Genomic DNA, 20,411 nt, shown 5'->3' with positions numbered 1-20,411 from the left:
CCCAAGAATAATCTCCAACAGTATGTTATGACAAGTTAGTGATTTGAATTAAGGAATATTATGATGAGAAAAAATAAATTGAACCTCATATAATAATAATAGTATACTGTACTTCCCAGTAATAACTGTATTAAAACTTTGTGTGTTATGCATAAGCTTTTTGCTAGTGATAATGTGTGTTTACTGAAAATAGTAGCAAGGCATTGAGTTTGCTTTTAACATAAATACTTTTGAGAATGAAATAGTAAACCTAAAGAAAATTTTGACTATTTTTTTTTCTATAAACATTCATTAGTATTAGGAGATACTATTTTAGTTATTTTCTATGTAATATACAAATGAAGATTAGAAAGATTTTAGGAGAAATAATCGATTAATTTTTAACAAAGCCTTAAGATGCCATTATCATTTAGTGTTTCTAATTTGAGCATATGATTATGAGTCAAAAATATACTGTTTTCACATATGAAGAATCATCTAGATTTTATTCATTTCTCTATTAACAAAGCAAAGGACTTTACAACAAGATGTTTTACAACATCTTTTTTAACTTTTTACCTACCACATTTTTAAATATGTCTTCATACTTTAACCTAACTGGACATCTTGTCATTGTCAAGTCCTGTTTTGTACTTTTGTACCTCTTCAGTGTGTGAATTTGTTCCCATCCTCAAATACCCTTAATTCTTTTCTCTATCCCAGCTAAAATCACTATATTCTATTACCTAAAACTTTATAACTTGTGTATATCTATCAGATCTCCATATGTATACAAGATTTTTCTCCTTCTGTTTCAGTAAAATTTTTTGTGTGTGGTTATTATGTGACAAGCACAGCTCCAAATACTTTATCTGAATTTGCTCAGTCCTCAGAACTATTCTGTGATCTAGGCAGCATCTTCATTTTCCAACTAAACTGGAATGGGTGTTTGTTTTTTTAACAATAATTTAAAAACATTTTTGTGTTATTTTAATATGAGAGTTTTATAACATTTAAGCAAACTTTAGAATTCAAGGTGAAGAGTGCCATCACTATGACACAAATTGTTTGTAACACAAATTTTTTAATTTTTTTCCAACTTTTAAATAGAAGGTTTTTTAATGATGTTCAATAAGAATCTCACACAATGATTTTCACATTTTGTTTATAAAGAATTTAAAACAAATAAATACATAAAACAGAGAAGTACAAAGGCATTGTCTTTGACTCACTAATTTTTCTGTCAGAGAAAAATATGCAATGATGTTTGATGAACCAGTTCTCTTGCAAGCTGGTTGGTGGTATGTAGCATGGGCTCGAGTGTCTGGACCTAGTAGTGACTGTGGATCTCATGGACAAGCTTCTATTACCACAGATGATGGGTAAGCAAAATGTTTAAGTATTACTAAAGCAACTCTTATTTTCGATAGTAGAATATTGTTTTAGAAGCTCAGAGATCTTTCAGGAAGATAAAAATGTCAGTCTAGAATGTACTATGACTGCCAAATATTAAATTTATGCAGTCTCATGCCAAATGAAGGTCTAGACAAAACAAGGAGAGACTGCTGTTCTTTACTCTTGTAGTTTGTCATTTGTATGTATTTCTGGGTGTTACGTTGTTCATATCTATATTCTCATTTGATGCCCTCAGCAATTTTGTGAGGCTTTCTTAGCTCCATTTTCCACTCAGGAATAGAGACAGGAGGGTAAAGTGATTTGCTGCACATCATATCACTGCTGTGTGGGGGAATGAAATCTGGACCTGGAACCTCTTGACTCTGAGTCCAGCCTTTATTCTCAGTACTCTGGATTCGTGTATTTGAAAGGGCCATCATTTAGAAGAGAAATTCAATTTACTCCTTACTTTTCTTGAGCATAAACTATTTGAAATGAGTATAAGTTATGTAATAATATATTTCAAATAGTTCATTTCATAACAAAGCTTACCAAAACCAGATCAGACTAATTAATGAGGGAAACTCTGTTCCTGAATGTTCAAGTAGAACGCTGTAGAAAAATTAAACCTGCTGTAAAATATTGCTTTCAAACTTACTCTAAGACTGTGTCCTAGCACTGGGGAGACTGCTTTTGATTGTGGACTGTGTGATTCCATATGCAGTTCACTGAGCTTTGGAATATCCCAGAACTTTGAAGCTAAAACTTACCACATGTATGGTTGAACAGAGTTTAAACTGTAAGATGAAATATTTTGTTAAAATCTTATAGTTCTAGTTAAAGTTGAGCTGTGGGGATGAGAGAGGGGCAGAACAGCAGCTTATCCAGGAGTTCTTGATCAGGCTTAATTCCTTCATTTTATTCATTAAGCCATTGAGAGTTTGAACAAAATAAAAACAATTCCTTTTTATTTGTGTTTTTCCTTAAAGAATGAATCTCAGTTCTTTTACATAGGATTTGAAAATATGATTGTCAAATTTCTTATTTTTTTTCATAGATCTTGAATCATGTTTTTTTGGTATCATTGTTATTTTTTCTCTTCTTAGGGTGGTTTTCCAATTTAAGAGTTCAAAGAAATCAAATAATGGTACAGATGTTAATGCTGGTCAGATACCTCAATTATTATACAGGTATTTAGCATATTTACAGTAAATTAATATGATTTATTCCTTTGTTTAATGAGCTAGGATACTATAAAATATGACATGAGAGAAATTATTTGAAGCATTCAGCAAGTTATAATATACCAGTAGAAATATAGCTACTACTAACAAAAACATTTAATATTTCACATATTTTAAAACATTTTCTACATCAAGCTTAACTTTAAATTTTACCTCATGACTCAGATTGTATTACACCATTAACAGTATTTTAATAACTTATTTTTCAATTTGTGGATTTTCATACTCATTTCAGAATATTATAAAGTAACAAAAATATGTGTTAGAGCAATGAATTTGGAGTGGGGACATTAGATGCAGTCCTGATTGATTTACTGAAGTCTTACGTTTCCTGTTCGTGCTATGATGGAATGAATTAGAAAATCCCTTACTGCTGAGGGGCACTTGGTTAGCACAGTCAATTGAGCATCCAGTTCTTGGTGTTGGCTCAGGTCCTGATCTCAGGGTAGTAGGATCAAGCCTTGTGTCGGGATCTACGCTCTGCACCGAGTCTACTTGTAACTCTCTCTCCCTCTCTCTTTCCCCTCCCTGCAACTTACTCTCTCTTGCTCTCTCTCACTCTAAAATAAATAAATACATCTTTAAAAAAGCAGAGAAAATCCCTTACTGCTGAACATTTTTTCCTTTAATTGAACTATCAAATAATAACTTGTCCAAGTGATATTTATTATGTTAATAATGTTATTTCAGAATTTTAATTACTTCATGGTAATGAAAGACATGGTAATTTGAGACATTTATGGAAGCATATGACTATGTATCCATCTATTTCTAGTAGATTACTGCAATAATATTTAGAATGAAGAATTCAAATAGATATACCCTTACTAAAAAATGTCATTCTATGAGTAGTAAAATTATAAAGAAATACCTCTAGAATAGTGACTATCTCTCATGTCTCTCTTCCCTACTAATTGTTTTGAGAATCTAAGTGGTATAAATCTCATTTTTCCCAAGAAATTTTTGGGGTTTTTATGCAATTTATTATTAATATTTGTAACATGAAACATTATAAACATTATAAACATTATAAGTTGCTCGAGCTACTCCTGGGTACACTGGTTGAATAATTTTAGTAATATAGCACCTATATTGAATAGCATATTTTGCTATTGCAAAACTGTATAGTTTGAAAAGAAAAATGTTGTTGGACTTTCCAACAAATTTATGTGTCTCTACTACCTTCAGACTTCCAACCAGTGATGGCAGTGCCTCAAAAGGCAAACAGCAAACCAGTGAACCTGTACACATTTTAAAGCGATCTTTTGCAAGAACTGTCTCAGTGGTAAGCCATTTTTTAAAATTTTAGGTTTTTTGTCCAGGGCTCCATTTCATTTTGAATTTTAACATTTAGCCACTCTTCTAAGAGTTTATCTCAGCATGGTTTTATGAACTCAGATTTGTTTTTGTATCCGCAATGATATCCCTGGCCAAAGAGTATGTCCTTTAAGTGATAGGAAAATAGAAATGTTGGCTGACTTTAACATGGACTTTAGCATGAACTGATGTAACTGATGGGTTTTCTAGTAAATCATGTATGAATCCATATGCTGAAGGAGTTAAAAAGTTAAGGCTGATATTACAAAAAATGCTAGTCTAATGCTTGAGGTACTAAATAGAAGAGTTGTTTATCTGACTAAGGACTCTTTTGAACTACTTGACCATCCACATTCTACATTTAAAGATATGCTACATTATTGGTGTTACCAGTATAGAATGGAAAGCCAACATGATGTAATTGAGAGATCATGGTCTGCCCAGGAAGTCTGTGTTAACTTCTTGTTCTTGTTCTTTCATTTCTTAGTTGAGCATTCTTATGCCAGTTATCTGAATAAACTGTGTGATAGCATCCTTATGAATTTCTAATGAGATAAGGGATACAAAAATGCTTTTTAAATTGTAAGGCACTATAAGAGTGTGATTTATTAATGTAGTTGGTGGGTCTCTCATATTCCTAAGATACATAGGAAGAATGCTTTTTTTAAAGTTAGTTTTTCAATTCACAAGATTAATACACATTCCTGGTTGAGCACAGAGGGTGGAGTAGGGATAGAACTATATTAGCAGTATACCAAAATTCTTTCCCCATCACTCTGTTACATTTTGATGTATATTCTTCCAGACCATTTTTTTATACATATGCAAACTTGTGAGTCTATATATACAGTATGCTATACAGCCTCCTTGATTGTTTGTAATGATAAAGCTTCGCACCTCCTTTTTTAAAATTCTCGTAGTACTAAGGACGTAATTCATGTTAGAGGTATATTTGGCCCTGTGTTTATCTTTTTGTATTTGCATAGCGTCCCATAGAATAGTTGTACTCCTAAAATTTAGTCAACGCTATACATATCAAAGGACTATTATGTTCTTACATGTGCATTTTTGATTACTTACATACTTATGTGAATATTTCTACTGGAAGTGTGCAGATTTAAATTTTGATATATCATACCAAATGACCTAACAAAAGATCTGTGATAGTATATAGAGATAGTGCTTACAACTAGAGATTCCAAGAACTTTGTCTCCTTGGTATCTTGGCATCCTTTAACTATGAAGAGCAGCTTGATATTTTTTAATCCAAATAAGTGTCTTGACTCTGTGTGTCTTTTTCAGTGATCTCTTTTTCTGTGCTTAGTAATGTTTGATATTTATGTCTAAGAGGTTTTGTGGTCGTTAGAAATACATGAAACTATTTCTTTAAAAAGCTAAACTGTAAACTCTTACTCTTGGTGTTACTATATCAGAGGACTGGAATTTAGTAGTTATTAGGGAATGATTGCTTTGCTTTGCAATCATCTAGTATTTTTATCACCTATTAACTTGTTTATCAAAGGTTGGCTACAGTCTGTATGGTAAAACTTAATATGTAGACATAAAATAAGTTATTTGTACTGTCACTGATACCTAATACTAAGTAAAACACTTTATTATATTAAAAATTATTATAGGGTTTTAAATACTTGACTTACCTATATAATACTGTGGTAACAGGGTAGAGTTTAATTTTGCTTTCCAGTAAATGTTTTTAATTTTTTCCCTTGCTTACTTACATGATAAATTATATAGATTGGTAGCAGAAAAACTTAAAAATTTTATTTTTAGATAGGCAAATATTGGAACACCTGAGTGGCTCTTTTGTTTAAACCTTTGGTTCTTGGTTTCAGCTCAGGTGATAATCTCACAGGTCATGAGATCCAGCCCTGAATCGGGCTCCATGCTAAATGTAGAATCTGCTTGAGATTCTCTTCCTTAACCCCTAGCCCCACTTGCTCGCACACTCTCTTTCTCTCTCTCAAATAAATAAATGAATCTTTATAAAAATAAATAGGCAAATACTATAGGATGTTGTTTTTATACATGACTACCTACCTTTTTTGTCAAGCTTCAGAGATACTCCTCATGGTAATTTGATAAATGAACTAATAGAATATCCATTATTTGGGCTAATCAAAACTCAGTAAAGAAGTTCAAATAAAGTCTTGAAGTTGAATGTTGTTTTTCCATTTGATTGAATCTATGGTATGATTTGAACTAATTGTTATCTGTTTTTTCGTATTCTGGATTAGGAATGTTTTGAGTCATTGTTGAGTATTCTTCACTGGAGCTGGACCACCTTGGTCTTAGGAGTTGAAGAACTTAGAGGATTAAAAGGATTCCAATTCACAGCTACACTTCTAGATCTAGAAAGGCTGCGCTTTGTGGGTACCTGTTGTCTGAGGTTATTGCGTGTCTATACCTGTGAAATTTATCCAGTATCAGGTATAAAGCATGTTTTTAAATTACTTTAGGGAGAAAATATTTGACACATTGGGAAAGTCTATATAGGGATAACCAAGAGTTTAAGATCCCCACCTGCCTTTAATTTTCTGCCAAAAGGAGGGGAGAAAGCTTTGTATTTACTTACAAAGAATAAAACAGATTACGTGTTATGTTGTTAACAAAAAGTTATGTTAGGCTAAAGCATAACTATAATATGAAATATTTTCAGCAGATTTAATCAAATAGAAATTTTTTGAACAACTCATTTGAACTTTACTGAAACCATTGTTTCGGGGGTTTTTTGTTTTGGTTTGGTTTTGGTTGTGGGGTTTTTTTTTTTGGTTTTGCCCTACTTAGATTTTTAAAAGAAATAATTTTGGACCTCATTTAATCTCTAAATTGTTTCATCTCTAGGTTATGAGTATTTGTGATCTTTAGCTATATAAGAAATTACTTGAATATTTATTTTTACTCTAGTAAAAATATTTTTATATTGCATATTTATTATTACTCTAGTTAATTAGCAATCTGCTTTGTTCCCACAAAGCTACAGGAAAAGCAGTTGTGGAAGAAACTAGCAAATTAGCAGAATGTATTGGAAAAACCAGAACTTTGTTAAGAAAAATTTTATCAGAAGGAGTCGATCACTGCATGTTGAAGTTGGATAATGATCCTCAAGGATATCTCAGTCAACCTTTGAGTCTCCTAGAAGCTGTTCTTCAGGAGTGTCATAATACCTTTACTGCCTGTTTTCATTCTTTCTACCCAACTCCTGCCTTACAGTGGGCTTGCCTTTGTGATCTGCTGAATTGTTTGGATCAGGTAATTTAAGTTTGTAAAATGTTCGTTGAAAATATAATATATTACTTAATATTCTTCAAGAAAATGCTGTAGCTTCAATCTTCTTAATTTTATAAAAGGTAAATTAGGACATTGGCTTGGTATGTGTGACTTAACAAAGTTGAAGGACATTTTTTTTTCTGCTTCATTTATCATTTTTAGTTATAAAATTGGCAGGCACATTGTGCGGCTGCTGATTTTGCTCTTTGAATTTGTGGGTGGGCGTGTGTATGTAAGAACAAGAACAACTGTGAGTGAGGATGTAAGAGCAAGATTAGCACCAGAAACACAGCTCCTGCCGCCCCCATATCTGCAGAATGGTCAAGAGGGAGAGCTGTGAGTGAACTTGCTTGCTAATAACATCATTCATTTATGAGGAAACTGCAAGCCTCATAAATGCGTATGCTCCAAATCAGTTTCAAAATACTTGAGGCAAAAAAACTGACAGAATTAGAGGGAGAAATAGACAAATTCACAATGATACTAGGAGACTTCAGTGCTCCTCTTTCAGTAAGTAGACCAAAAATTCAGTAGAAAAATAGAAGATCTGAACAACACTGTCAACCACATTGACTTCACTGACAGTTATAAGACAGAATGTTCAAGTGCAGAATACATGTTATTTTCATCAAAAAGGTAGATCATATGCTAGGCCATAAAACAAGTCTTAGTAAATTTCGAAAGATTAAAATTAAAGAGTTTCAGACCACAACAGAACTAAATAAAGCAATAGCAAAATATATTGAGAAAGGCAGTGAATATGTGGAAAATAGATAACACTTCTAAGTAATCAATGAGTCAACATAGAAATTCATAGGAAATTGGAAACTATTTTACACTGAAAGATAAAAGCATAACATCAGAATTTGTGAGATGTAGCTGAAGCATTGCTTGAAAAGTTTGTGCTTTTAATAGCAATGAAAAAAGGTTTAAAATCAGTGATCTACGTTTCACCTAAAGAAATCAGAAAGAATTAGCAGATCCAAAGTAGGAAGAAAATAATAAAGAGCAGAAACCAGTAAAGTGAAAATAGAGAAAATTGACAAAGAGTTGGTTCTTTGAAATTAAAACCAAGTCTGATTAGAGACAAGAGATAAAGAAAAAACATAAACTACCATGAACAGGATTGAAAACAGGGAACATCACTGTAGATCCAACAACGTTAAAATGATAAGGGAATTATTATAAACAACTTTCTGTTAGTAATTTGTAACTTCAGTTAAAGTAGACCAGATGTCTTGAAAAACACATCTTAACCAAAACTAGCACAATAAGAAATAGAAAAAATCTGAATTTCCTTATATCCATTAAAAAATTGACTTCATTATCAAAAACTTTCCCACAAAGAAAACTCCCAACCCAGAAAACTGTCATTGGTGAATTCTATTAAACTTATAAGAAAGAAATAACATCAATCTTTTACAGATTCTTTCAGAAAATATAGGAGACCTTTCCCAACTAGCCTTGTCAAGTAAGCCTTACCCTGATACCAAAACCTGACTAAGGCTTTAAAAGAAAAAATTAGTACAATCATTACTCAAGCATAGATATAAAATCTCTTAATAACATCAAATCAAATCCAGTAATATAAAAAAAATATGTCATACCCAGTAGGGGTTTTCTTAGAAATGCAAGGTTAGTTTAGTGTCCAAAAATCAAAGTAATTAATCATATTAACTGAATAAACGGGGAAAATGGTATAATCTTCTCAATAGATAATGAAAATTTTGTTTTGACAAAATCAGCACTTTTTTCGGTGATGAAAACTTCTCAGCAAACTAGGATTTAAGAAAACTTCTTCAATCTAGGATTATAAAGGATAAAAGAAAAATATAAATTAAAAAATCTGTAATTACTCTCATACTTAATGGTGAAATATTGAATATTTCCCTAAGTTCAGGAACGAGGCACAAGGTGACCATTCTCACCACTTATATTCAACATTGTAGTAGAAGTTCTGGCCCTTCTCCCCCCTAAGAAAGTTCACTGTCATCACCAAAGCATCCTAGCCTATTTGAAAGATATTTCAGTGATGACATCTGGGTAGGCAACTTTGTTTTTATTTTATTATTACTATTTGTAAAGCTATTTGCATACTGAATTTATTCTTGGTGTAAAAAAATGTATTTCATTGTGGCAGAAACACTTAACATGAGAGCTATCCCTTAGCACATTTTGAGCATATAATATATTGTTAAGTACAGGTACAGTGTTGTACAGCAGATCACTAGTGCTTACTTATCTTTCATAACTGAAACTTTATACCCATTTAACATCCAACTCCCCCTTGCCCCCTCGTCCCAACCATTCTATTCTCTGCTTCTGTGAGTTTAACTATTTTAGATACTTCATATAAGTGGAATCGTGCAATATTTTGTCTGTGAGTGGCTTATTGCCCTCATTATAATGTCCTCCAGGTTCATCCATGTTCTACAACAGAGTAGTGTATTTTACCAGTTTCCTGGGGCAAGATTATTGCCTGGACAAATGCACAACTTACTCTCAACCTGTCCATTCTCATATGGCTGTTTTCTTTGCCACTGAACAGGTTATAGACAGACTTAACTTTAACAAATGTTGGTTTAACATATAGGATGTTACTTTTAGCCTGAATTTGTAACACAGATGTTTGATGAACTGTGTATACATGGTTTTTGTGATTTAGGATATCCTAACTTGATAAATTTTGTTAAGAATCTAGGATGCTTGAGTGGCTCTGTCTGTTAAGTATCTGCCTTCGGCTCAGGTTTGGATCTCAGAGTCCTGGGATCAAGTCCTGCATGGGGCTCCCTGCACAGCAGGAAGTCTACTTCTCCTTCTCCCCTTGCTACTTCCCCTGCTCCTGCTTGCTCGCTCCTTCTCTCTCTCCCTCAAATAAATTAAAAGTTTTGTAAGTATGCTATTCATTTTTCTGAATAAACCATAAAACGTGATGACATAATTTTGTGACCTTCGTGAGATGTGTATTATAGTGGCTATTCATTATGTGCATTAACATTAATGAAATGTTATAGTAGCACAGAATTACAATTTAAATCAGTTATTATTTGAAGAAAGTAGTTTCAGTACTTGTTTTTTTGGACATGACTTAGATATATACCGATTGGGGCTTTTCTTTTTTTATTTTTATTTATTTATGATAGTCACACACACAGAGAGAGAGAGAGAGAGAGGCAGAGGCAGAGACATAGGCAGAGGGAGAAGCAGGCTCCATGCACCGGGAGCCCGACATGGGATTCGATCCCGGGTCTCCAGGATCGTGCCCTGGGCCAAAGGCAGGCGCTAAACCACTGCGCCACCCAGGGATCCCCAATTGGGGCTTTTCAATGTTGTTCATTGAGCGTAGTGCTAAAGACTTGGACTGTGATTCTAGGGATATATAAAGTTGTTGATTGAAGAATAGGAGACTGATTTTTCTTGACAATATTTAATTCTCCATCTTCATTGGGTAGTAACTTAAACAATTGTGTTTAAAAGTATTGATATAATTAAATTCCATAACACAACCATTAATGCTATAAAATTTTGTTATAATTTTAAAGGTTGTTTACCTTTTGTATAACCTAAAATATGGATTATACTGATGCCATATTTCTTTGGTGGTGCATATTTCTGTTCTTAAAAGGATATCCAAGAAGCAAACTTCAAGACCTCAAGTAGCCGATTGCTTGCAGCTGTTATGTCAGCTCTGTGCCACACTTCTGTTAAGCTGACTTCTATCTTCCCTATTGCATATGATGGAGAGGTACTACTACGATCAATTGTTAAACAAGTTAGCACAGAGAATGATTCAACACTAGTTCACCGGTTTCCCCTTTTGGTATCACATATGGAAAAACTCAGTCAGGTAGGTGTTTTACTGAAGTATCTTTTATACTGAAGCAATAAAACCACAAATGAGGGCCTATTTAAGTTGGTGCTTCAATATTGGTATTTACCAAATAACTATGTGTTTCATAAGAAGAGCTAAAATTCAGGGGGAAAATTTTCTCATGTTTACCTATAAATCCTCAATTTTTTCTCTAGTTCTAATTTTGAATGAAACCTAACCTATAAAAAAATTTGAGAGTTATGAATTCCCATATATTTGTTATTTGCCAAACCATTGAAAGTTGCATATACTGTAAGCCAACTTTTATATTCTAATATTTTAGATTGCCAAGATAGAATTCCAGGGAAACAAATCAACTTTTGAAACTTTTTCCGTAACATGTTAGTGTGTTAAAATAAATATTCTAAAACGGTAGTCACAGTACCAACTGTTTCTGGTTTATTAGAAAGCACTATAGAGAAAAATTAAATATACAAGAAAACCATATATAACACTGTCAAGTTGATGAGAAGTACTCTTTAAAATTAAAGCCAAAAAGAAGCGGTAAAATATGTACAATAGTTATCCTAATTATTGTACAGTAGCAATTTTCTGTTGACTGAGCAACACAAATTATGAGAAAAATGTGATATATAGAATGAAGGACAGTAATAGAATGGGAAGAAAATTTGCAATTAATAAAATACCTTTGTAGAATTACCATAGAAATAATAAGGGTAATTATAAGAGGGACTTTAGAGAGTAAGGCAGCATGGGAAGAATTTCAGCCTTACTAGAAATTAAATGTGAATGAATTGAGGTACGGATTTATTTGAAAAAAAATTAGGAAAAAATTAATTTTCTTCTCTTATGAAGTCCTAAACTGGTGAGACTCTGAGGAGACCCTTCCTCCCTCTCCCCCCACCCCTGTGCTTTCTCAAATAGTAAAATCTTCAAAAAAAAAAAAAAAAAAGTGATGTTTTACATTTTTAAATTAGAATCTCAGAAACTAAGGTATATATACTTTGGTATGACTGTGTAAACTATGTCTGCAAAAGGTGTATTTATTTTGTAATATTTATGTAATACATACTTTGAAAGAGAATACTGAGAAGTGAAAATAACACTTAGGTGATAAAGTTATGGGTTTTTCTTTTGGAATTCACTTTAGTGTTGCAGTGTTTTCCTTAAAAGTATAGTAAAATTTAAAAATATTTAAGAATTTTCAGAACTATAAACATTTGGTAATTATTAATAATTAATAGTATATTTGTATTTCTTAATATTTTATGAAGATAGTATGTATCCTTCTCTTAGTAGGTATTACAGGATTCTACCATTTGTGCATAGCATAATTTAATCTTTATATTTAGATTTTTCCCAGAATGTTGGGATTTTAACCATGCTTCTGAAAATATCATTGACTGTATTTTTATGCATATTCATGATGATTTTTCCAGATTAAATCATCAGGAGTGAAAAAACTCCTAAGTAAAAGGAAAATACCTCAAGGCTTTGCTACAAATTACCAAAATGCTCTCCAGAAAGCTAGTGTCAGCTTGCATTCCCCACCACTGGTGAATGAATTCCTTTTTCTAAAATTTAAGTGGCAAATGATGCGCATACATGTATATATACATATATTTTTTCTTGATTCTTCAACTAAAACATTGACACTATTAACTCCATTTTGAGATTATATGGAAAGCTTCTTGTATTAATCCTGTTAGTTACTAATTAGAAACAAAGTGAGTATAACTAAATAAATAACACTGCACTCATCCCCTTAATAAAACCTTTCCAAGATTATTGATTATGGAGTACAATTGGGGATTGAGTTTCATCCAAAACTGATTTTCTGAGAAGTTCCAAAAAATAAAGTTTCTGGAGAATCAAAGTGATATTAAAGGGTAGAAGAATTATAATTTTAACAAAATCAAGAATTGTTTATTTTAAAGCCAGGAAAATTAATTACAGAAGAAATTGATGTGTTATGGTAATCTTATTCAAATGGTAATAGAAATAATTTAAAGTTGGAAGATTATCTCTAAGTGACTTTTTGTTCAGCCTAAGATTGTAAATTAAGAAAGATGTATAATAAGGTTCATGATGATTTTAACTGAAAAGTTACTTAATTTTCTGTCGTGGATTGAATGTTCACTCATTTACATATTTGATTTGTCTTGGGAAGACTGGTTAAAGACTCTCTTCTACCTTGAGATTTTTATGACAATGAAATCTGTTGAATTTGTTACATATGTTACATCTCATACAGCAGTCTGATATGTAAGTATTGTGGAGGAACTTGCCTACTCGGGGCAACCAGGTGATTTTGATAACAGAATCATAGAACTATATGCTATTTTGCAGAAGTTGATTTTGCAGAAGTTGAGGCACTATGAAGAAATTAGAACTAAATCCCAAATTGTTTGATTTGCTAGTCCACAAAAAAATTGTAAAGGTCATTGCTCACAATTGGCGCCCTCAGGAAATCCGATGCATTTTGCTCCCTGTCCATAGGGGTCTAACAGATATCAAGGGTGGAAAAAAAAAAAAAAAACTAGTGTTCATGCTGGATATCAATTAATCATCCTTTCTTGTTTCTGGGGGAAAAATGTATTTTCCCCTTGGTCTTTAATGAGACTTTATAATTTCTTATCTTGAAAATTTTCCATAGGTAGGGGTCGAAATTTCTTATCTTCACTTAGAAAATCAAGTATGGTAGAAAATGTAAAACTGCACAAGAATATTTGTAGTAGAGTTCCATATTTTTATTACATGCATATCCAGAAGGAATTTTACCAGAAAATAGACTTGTACAGATTATTTCTCTCAATTGCTTTCCCTCTAAATATACCAGAAATAATTATCTTAGATTGGAATCTTGTCCTATAAAAATAACTTTTTAGGTAGGAGTGTTTTTCTGTTATACACAGTTGTTATTGAGAAGTTAAATAAGACAATGAGAATAAGTGAAAATGACTCAAAGCTAATAACCAAACATGTTGTAGAGATGTACTTTTATGATACACAGAATAATTGAAAAAAGAACTTCTAAGTAAAAAAGTAAATTAAGTGGCTCCGCATACAACTGAATGGATTTATAGACATAGAGTCAAGCCTGAATTTTAAGAGTGTCATCTAGAAAAAAAAAAAAAAGAGTGTCATCTAGAAAGATAAGATTTGCAGTTGAGTACTCACGTGAAGTAAAATAAAGAGTAGTATCTTGGAACTTTTTTTTTTTTTTCATGTATCATAGAGTGAAGAGAATATCTCAGGTATGACAAGCTTCCGTGAAGTTCTGGAGAAAATGCTGGTTATTGTTGTGCTCCCAGTCAGGAACAGTTTGAGGAGAGAAAATGAGCTCTTCTCCTCCCACCTGGTTTCCAACACCTGTGGATTGCTGGCCAGTATTGTCAGTGAACTGACAGCATCAGCCCTGGGATCTGAGGTAGTGTTATATTTTGAGACTGGATAATAAGCACACGTTTAAACTTTCCAAATAGTTTATTTTTTCATATATTTTGACTTTGTAGAAACTAATCCCATTTGTATTATTTTTCTTTAAAACAAAACAAAACCTTCAAGCTAAATTGTTTGGTTTTCCCTTCCTTATGCCTCTTCTCTGCTCTTGCTTGCTCCCTCTCTCATGTTTACCCAGGATGACACAGTAATACAAACTGTATGTTTTCCACTAATATGCTCCACTGCACACCCTCACTACTATGTCCCAACAGAAGCAAAAATCATTCACATTGCTAAGTAATGAGTAATAGAAATGGGGCTACTAATAGTGAACACATGCTGTGGAGAAGGTAAAGAGGTTTAAACCTTTGGTATTGCCTACTTGACTGACACTAGACAAATAACATATGCAAAATGGACATTAAGTACTCACATTGGTATACAGCTATTAACAAAAAATTTTATTTTTATTTAATATTTTTTTAAGATTATTTATGTATTTGTTTATTCATGAGAGACACAGAGAGAGAGAGGCAAAGACACAGGCAGAGGGAGAAGCAGGCTCCATGCAGGGAGCCCGACATGGGACTCGATCCTGGGACTCCAGGATCATGACCTGGGCTGAAGGCAATGCTAAGCGCTGAGCCACCCAGGCTGCCTCACAAAATTTTAAAAGGATCAAATATTATTGTGTTTGAGAAAACTACTCTGAAATGGATTAAAGTGCTTTTATATTTTTTAAAGTAACATTATTTTTAACCATTTCACTGCCCTACTTACTCTGTTGTACAATTTATCTAAATGTTTTGACAGAATTTAGTGAATTTTTCTAATTTTTTCTGCAAAAAGCAGACAGAATTTTGGTTTTGAAAAATCATGTCATAATGTGAAATATATCAAATAAATGTTTAATAGCTAGCATGTATTCAGCTTGCCAAATAACATCTTTTCTCTCTTTTATAATTCCTAGCCTTTACTTTTTCTTACTTATAGATTTATTTTAGAATCTATGCCGAATTCATCCATCCAGTCTATACTCATTACTGATTCATAATGACAGTTTAGCCTCTAGGATTTCTGAATGATTACATGCACCTGTGCATATTTTAATATTTCTCCCTGGGAAGCATTTCCTTCATTTCTTTGTTAGCTTTGACTTTGGTGTAGGAGATCATTGAAGGCTTTGTCAGAAAACTTTTAATTTGTTTTATTTTAGTTTTTGTTTTTTCACTTAGTCATTAAACCTATAATATACTTCCCTTCTGTACCAGATCCTGGAAGATAAAGTTTGTAATGCATTAGTCCCCCTCAGAAGGTTACTATCTAGTTTTCCCCTGTGAACTTAACTTTTTTTTTTTTTTAATGGAAAAGAATTTCCCAAATTGCAGGTACCTAATATACCAACTTGAAAGGCTCCAAAAGTCCCGGCTTAGCCAATATTTCTTCACAGAGCAGTTTGAAATTCTTGCTAGAATCATAAACTTCAGTTTTCTTCCTCTTATCAGTCTTCCAATTTCTTGCAGCCAACTTAGATCAAAAGCAGGGTCTATAATTAAAAAATGGTTTGAAGCCAAAATAAGTTCACCGATCCTCTCTAATGAGGCGGTAATTAGTGGGATTGTACTTGTGTATACATATTCAAATATTGAATGCCAGGTTATTCAGACTTAAGACACAGAACATTTTCTGCAATTGAAGTCTCAGGAAAGTTACAGGGAAGGGAAGGGATAGTCTGACTGCAGAGGGGAAACTTGATTCCACCTCTTTCTTGACCACCCATCTCTGAAATTCCTAGAGCTCTGTGTCACAGTGATGGAAAACTGTTGGTCCATAGCATGTTGGTGAAATTTTGGTATCTTTTTTCAAAGTTTGTGATGTATTCATTAATATGTTGTGACTGCAGTAACTTACAAGTTTATAGTTTTAACATTATAGATTAAGTGAAACGTATCATTTGCTATGACTAAGAGGAGAAAATACTGTCAGGTGATACTGATTCTGTGACTTTAGAATGATAAAATCTGGTTTTATTGCTGGGTAATCTCTGTAGCATATACGTTTGGGAAGGTTGACAGCCACTTTTTAAATGTAGGTTACTTTTTGGACTTCTTAGAAATTTGGGAGTAGTTTTGTTAAAGGTTTATTATTAACGCTCAGGTACAGACTACTGATGTGTAATTGCTTTTGTTTTTCCCAGGTTGATGGACTTAATTCTCTCCATTCTGTTAAAGCCAGTGCTAACCGATTCACAAAAACAAGTCAGGGAAGAAGTTGGAACACTGGGAATGGGTCCCCTGATGCAATCTGTTTTTCAGTAGACAAACCTGGAATAGTTGTAGTTGGTTTTTCTGTCTATGGAGGAGGTGGAATTCACGAATATGAGTTAGAGGTCTTGGTTGATGATGTAAGTACCACTCTTATCATGTTCATCTTGCTGTGTGGGGTTGTGTGTTAGAACCTACCTTTATCATAGTAAGGCTGCCCAAATCTTTGAGAGGTAGCTGATTAGTCATTAGTCATGGCAGACATGTAAGAAATTCAAAGAGATCAGTTTTGCATGATTGCTTATGTGCCATTCTGGATCACTTCTACCTTGTATTTTTTGCACTTTCATCCCCTCTCCAGAGGAGATGTTAAATGAAAAGATTAGAAATTACATAGCTAAGCCCCTGATTATAACTTCTGTATAATTTTTTTTGCTATTGTAGTTTTTTAAGAAACAAGAACAATATTCAGATCGATATTATTACCTATACCAATGATTAAAACAATTTTGTCATAGAGTGCTAGTGGATGATTATTAGTAAAGGTACTATTGATTGATTAAACTGTATCTTGCTATCTTCTCTAAATTACTTAAAGAATCTGAGCTTTCACAAAATTTTATTAAAATGGGACAGAAAGGTACCATATAAATCATTTAATAATAAATAGAAATCTGTCTGTATCTTGATTCTTTTTAGCAATTAATTTATTTCCCTATTTCATTAGGCTCTATAATTAGATTCACACTCTTCTAATGAAGAAGTGGGAATCTTTTTAAGACATCAAATGAGGATCCCTGGGTGGCGCAGCGGTTTGGCGCCTGCCTTTGGCCCAGGGCGCGATTCTGGAGACCCAGGATCGAATCCCACATCGGGCTCCCGGTGCATGGAGCCTGCTTCTCCCTCTGCCTATGTCTCTGCCTCTCTCTCTCTCTCTCTGTGACTATCATAAATAAATAAAAATTAAAAAAAAAATTTAAAAAAAAAAAAAAAAGACATCAAATGAGAAAAGTCCATTTAAATAATTTAGGTTGTAGAGTCCTCAGGAAATCAGATAAAAGTAAATAGTTTAGCATACCAAAGATTTTTTCTTCAGTGTGTATGGGGAAATGCTAATGGATAATTTTATATGCAAGAAAATAAACTGCTTAAAAACAATAAAGAATATGGTGGGTTTTGTTTTGTTTTAATTAGAGTGAACATGCAGGAGATTCAACTCATTCTCACAGATGGACATCTCTAGAATTAGTCAAAGGAACCTATACAACAGATGATTCACCCAGTGATATAGCTGAAATCAGACTTGACAAAGTTGTTCCTTTAAAGGTAATTTCAATTATGGTTCTTTTGTAAATAAGAGGCATTATTATGTAGTGAACTTAAAAAGTAATGAAAAATATTCCTTAGTGGTACTTTAAATGTTTATAGAGTCACTACTGTACTCCTGATATTGTATTATATTCTATTTTTGCAAAAGGTCTCTTAAAATCTGGTATTATAGAAAGTATTGTTAGGTTTTGGAGTCAGATAACTAGCTTCAGATGCCTGCAATTCCACATAGTAGCTCTAAGACATTGGACATCATTATTTAACCACTCTGGGACTTATCTGTGATTGGAAAGGAAAGCCCCTACATGGTAGTATTGTTCAGATGAAATTAAATAATGGAATAAAGGGGCACCTGAGTGGTTCAGTGATTGAGTATCTGCCTTTGGCTCAGGTTGTGATCCTGAGGTCCTGGGATCAAGTCCCATGTCAGGCTCCCCAAGAGGAGCCTGCTTCTCCCTCTGCTTATGTCTCTGCCTCTCTCATTCTCTGTCTCTCATGAATAAATAAATAAAATCTTTAAAAAATAATAATAATAATGAAATAAAGTACTTGTTTCCCTGCCTAGCACAGTATAGAATCTCAGTAAATATGAGTTCCTGTCTTTCCTTCTCTTGTTTCAAAACTCACTTTTTAATAAAGTGGACTTAATAGAGTATTAACTATTAAAGTTACTGTTACTTTATATAAGTTTTTTATTCATATAACTTTATTATATAGCAGTAAATAAGTAGTAAGCAAAATAAATTTTACTTAATATTTACAATGAATGGAGTAATTCTAAATTCAATGATAAATTATTATTTTTATTATAGAGCAGAATTTTGGATAAGATAAGTTCATCAGAGACATTATCAAAAAGAGTTTAGGTACCAAAAAACAAAAAATCTTCACTATGAAGTTTATATCATAGATCATAAGGCACCAGTGTCTGTATCTCATGTTTTGTATGCACAGTGTATCTTATTTGAGACAATTTTTGCTTATGAATATTTTTTCCCATTTCTTTCCACCTAATTCTGTCTTTAAGTGTCTATTAAAAAATCTATGGATTCACTATTATTTTTTTCCCACATTTGAAATTATTTCAAAAGTTAAACCCATCAAAGAAAAATGTTAGATTATTTAGTTTAAGTCTTTTGTTAAGTTAATACTCTTTACCTTGTGAGTAAGAGCTGGAACTTACTTCAGACTGCCTATATTCAGATGCTAGTTCCATCTTATTAGCTGTGTAACTTTGAATGAGTTACTTAACTTCTCTGTGCCTCAGATTCCTCATCTGTAAAATAGAAATAGTAATAGTACTTACCTCATGAGGTCATTTTAAGGATTCATTTGATTAAAGCACATGAAGTACTAAGTACATGAAGTACTTAGTTTCTTTGAAAATAAACATCAGTAGATGTTACTTATCTTTCTGTTTGATTCATTACAAATGTGTTCAATGAGATCATCTATAAATATGCCAAAGGAATTCAGTATATTTGTCCAGGTTTTTTATATTCTCTGTACCTTATAAACATGTTTTACATCTTTATCGTGAAGGAAAATGTTAAATATGCTGTGCGCTTGAGGAACTATGGAAGCCGTACAGCCAACGGAGATGGAGGAATGACCACAGTCCAGTGCCCTGATGGTGTGACATTCACATTCAGCACATGCAGCTTGAGTAGTAATGGCACAAACCAAACCAGAGGACAGATTCCACAAATACTCTACTACAGGTGAGTGTGTGTGATTCCACAGTTACTCTGCTACAGGTGAGTGTGTATGTGTGATTCCACAGATATTCTACTACAGGTGAGTGTGTGTGATTCCACAGATATTCTGCTACAGGTGAGTGTGTATATGATTCCATAGATATCCTACTATAGGTGAGTATGTGTGATTCCACAGATACTCTGCTACAGGTGAGTGTGTGTGATTCCACAGATATTCTGCTACAGGTGAGTGTGTATGTGTGATTCCACAGATATTCTACTACAGGTGAGTGTGTGTGATTCCACAGATATTCTGCTACAGGTGAGTGTGTGTATGATTCCATAGATATCCTACTATAGGTGAGTATGTGTGATTCCACAGATACTCTGCTACAGGTGAATGTGTGTGATTCCACAGGTATTCTACTACAGGTGAGTGTGTGTGATTCCATAAATACTCTACTATAGATAAGTGTATGTAGAGACAAGGGAACTATCTTAAAGTGACAGAAGATGTACTGTTTATTACCAAGGTAAAAATGCTAAAGGCACAGTTATAATTATACATGTAACTGCCTTGCACATACCTGTGCTAATTCATGTAAAAAGATCTCATTTTAAT

At 33.0% G+C, this 20,411-nt stretch overlaps 1 protein-coding gene across 14 annotated transcripts in view; it reads left to right on the top strand.

Annotated features, from left to right (window-relative positions):
* Nucleotides 1-20,411, top strand: part of MYCBP2 (MYC binding protein 2) — a 258,985-nt gene that overhangs the window by 119,251 nt on the left and 119,323 nt on the right. For all 14 annotated transcript variants that reach the window (XM_035704586.2, XM_049099236.1, XM_049099235.1 and 11 more), the window contains 10 exons: nt 1,227-1,361; nt 2,481-2,564; nt 3,807-3,903; nt 6,191-6,383; nt 6,931-7,205; nt 10,849-11,070; nt 14,294-14,485; nt 16,697-16,903; nt 17,958-18,089; nt 19,635-19,813. In XM_035704586.2, the coding sequence (XP_035560479.2) occupies nt 1,227-1,361; nt 2,481-2,564; nt 3,807-3,903; nt 6,191-6,383; nt 6,931-7,205; nt 10,849-11,070; nt 14,294-14,485; nt 16,697-16,903; nt 17,958-18,089; nt 19,635-19,813 (1,716 nt within the window). The remainder of the gene's footprint in view (nt 1-1,226; nt 1,362-2,480; nt 2,565-3,806; nt 3,904-6,190; nt 6,384-6,930; nt 7,206-10,848; nt 11,071-14,293; nt 14,486-16,696; nt 16,904-17,957; nt 18,090-19,634; nt 19,814-20,411) is intronic.

The sequence above is a fragment of the Canis lupus genome, chromosome 22 (assembly GCF_003254725.2).
Source record: "Canis lupus dingo isolate Sandy chromosome 22, ASM325472v2, whole genome shotgun sequence".
NCBI lineage: Eukaryota > Metazoa > Chordata > Mammalia > Carnivora > Canidae > Canis > Canis lupus.
The sequence above is the reverse complement of the archived record's forward strand: the minus strand, read 5'-3'. Positions and strand labels throughout refer to the sequence as shown.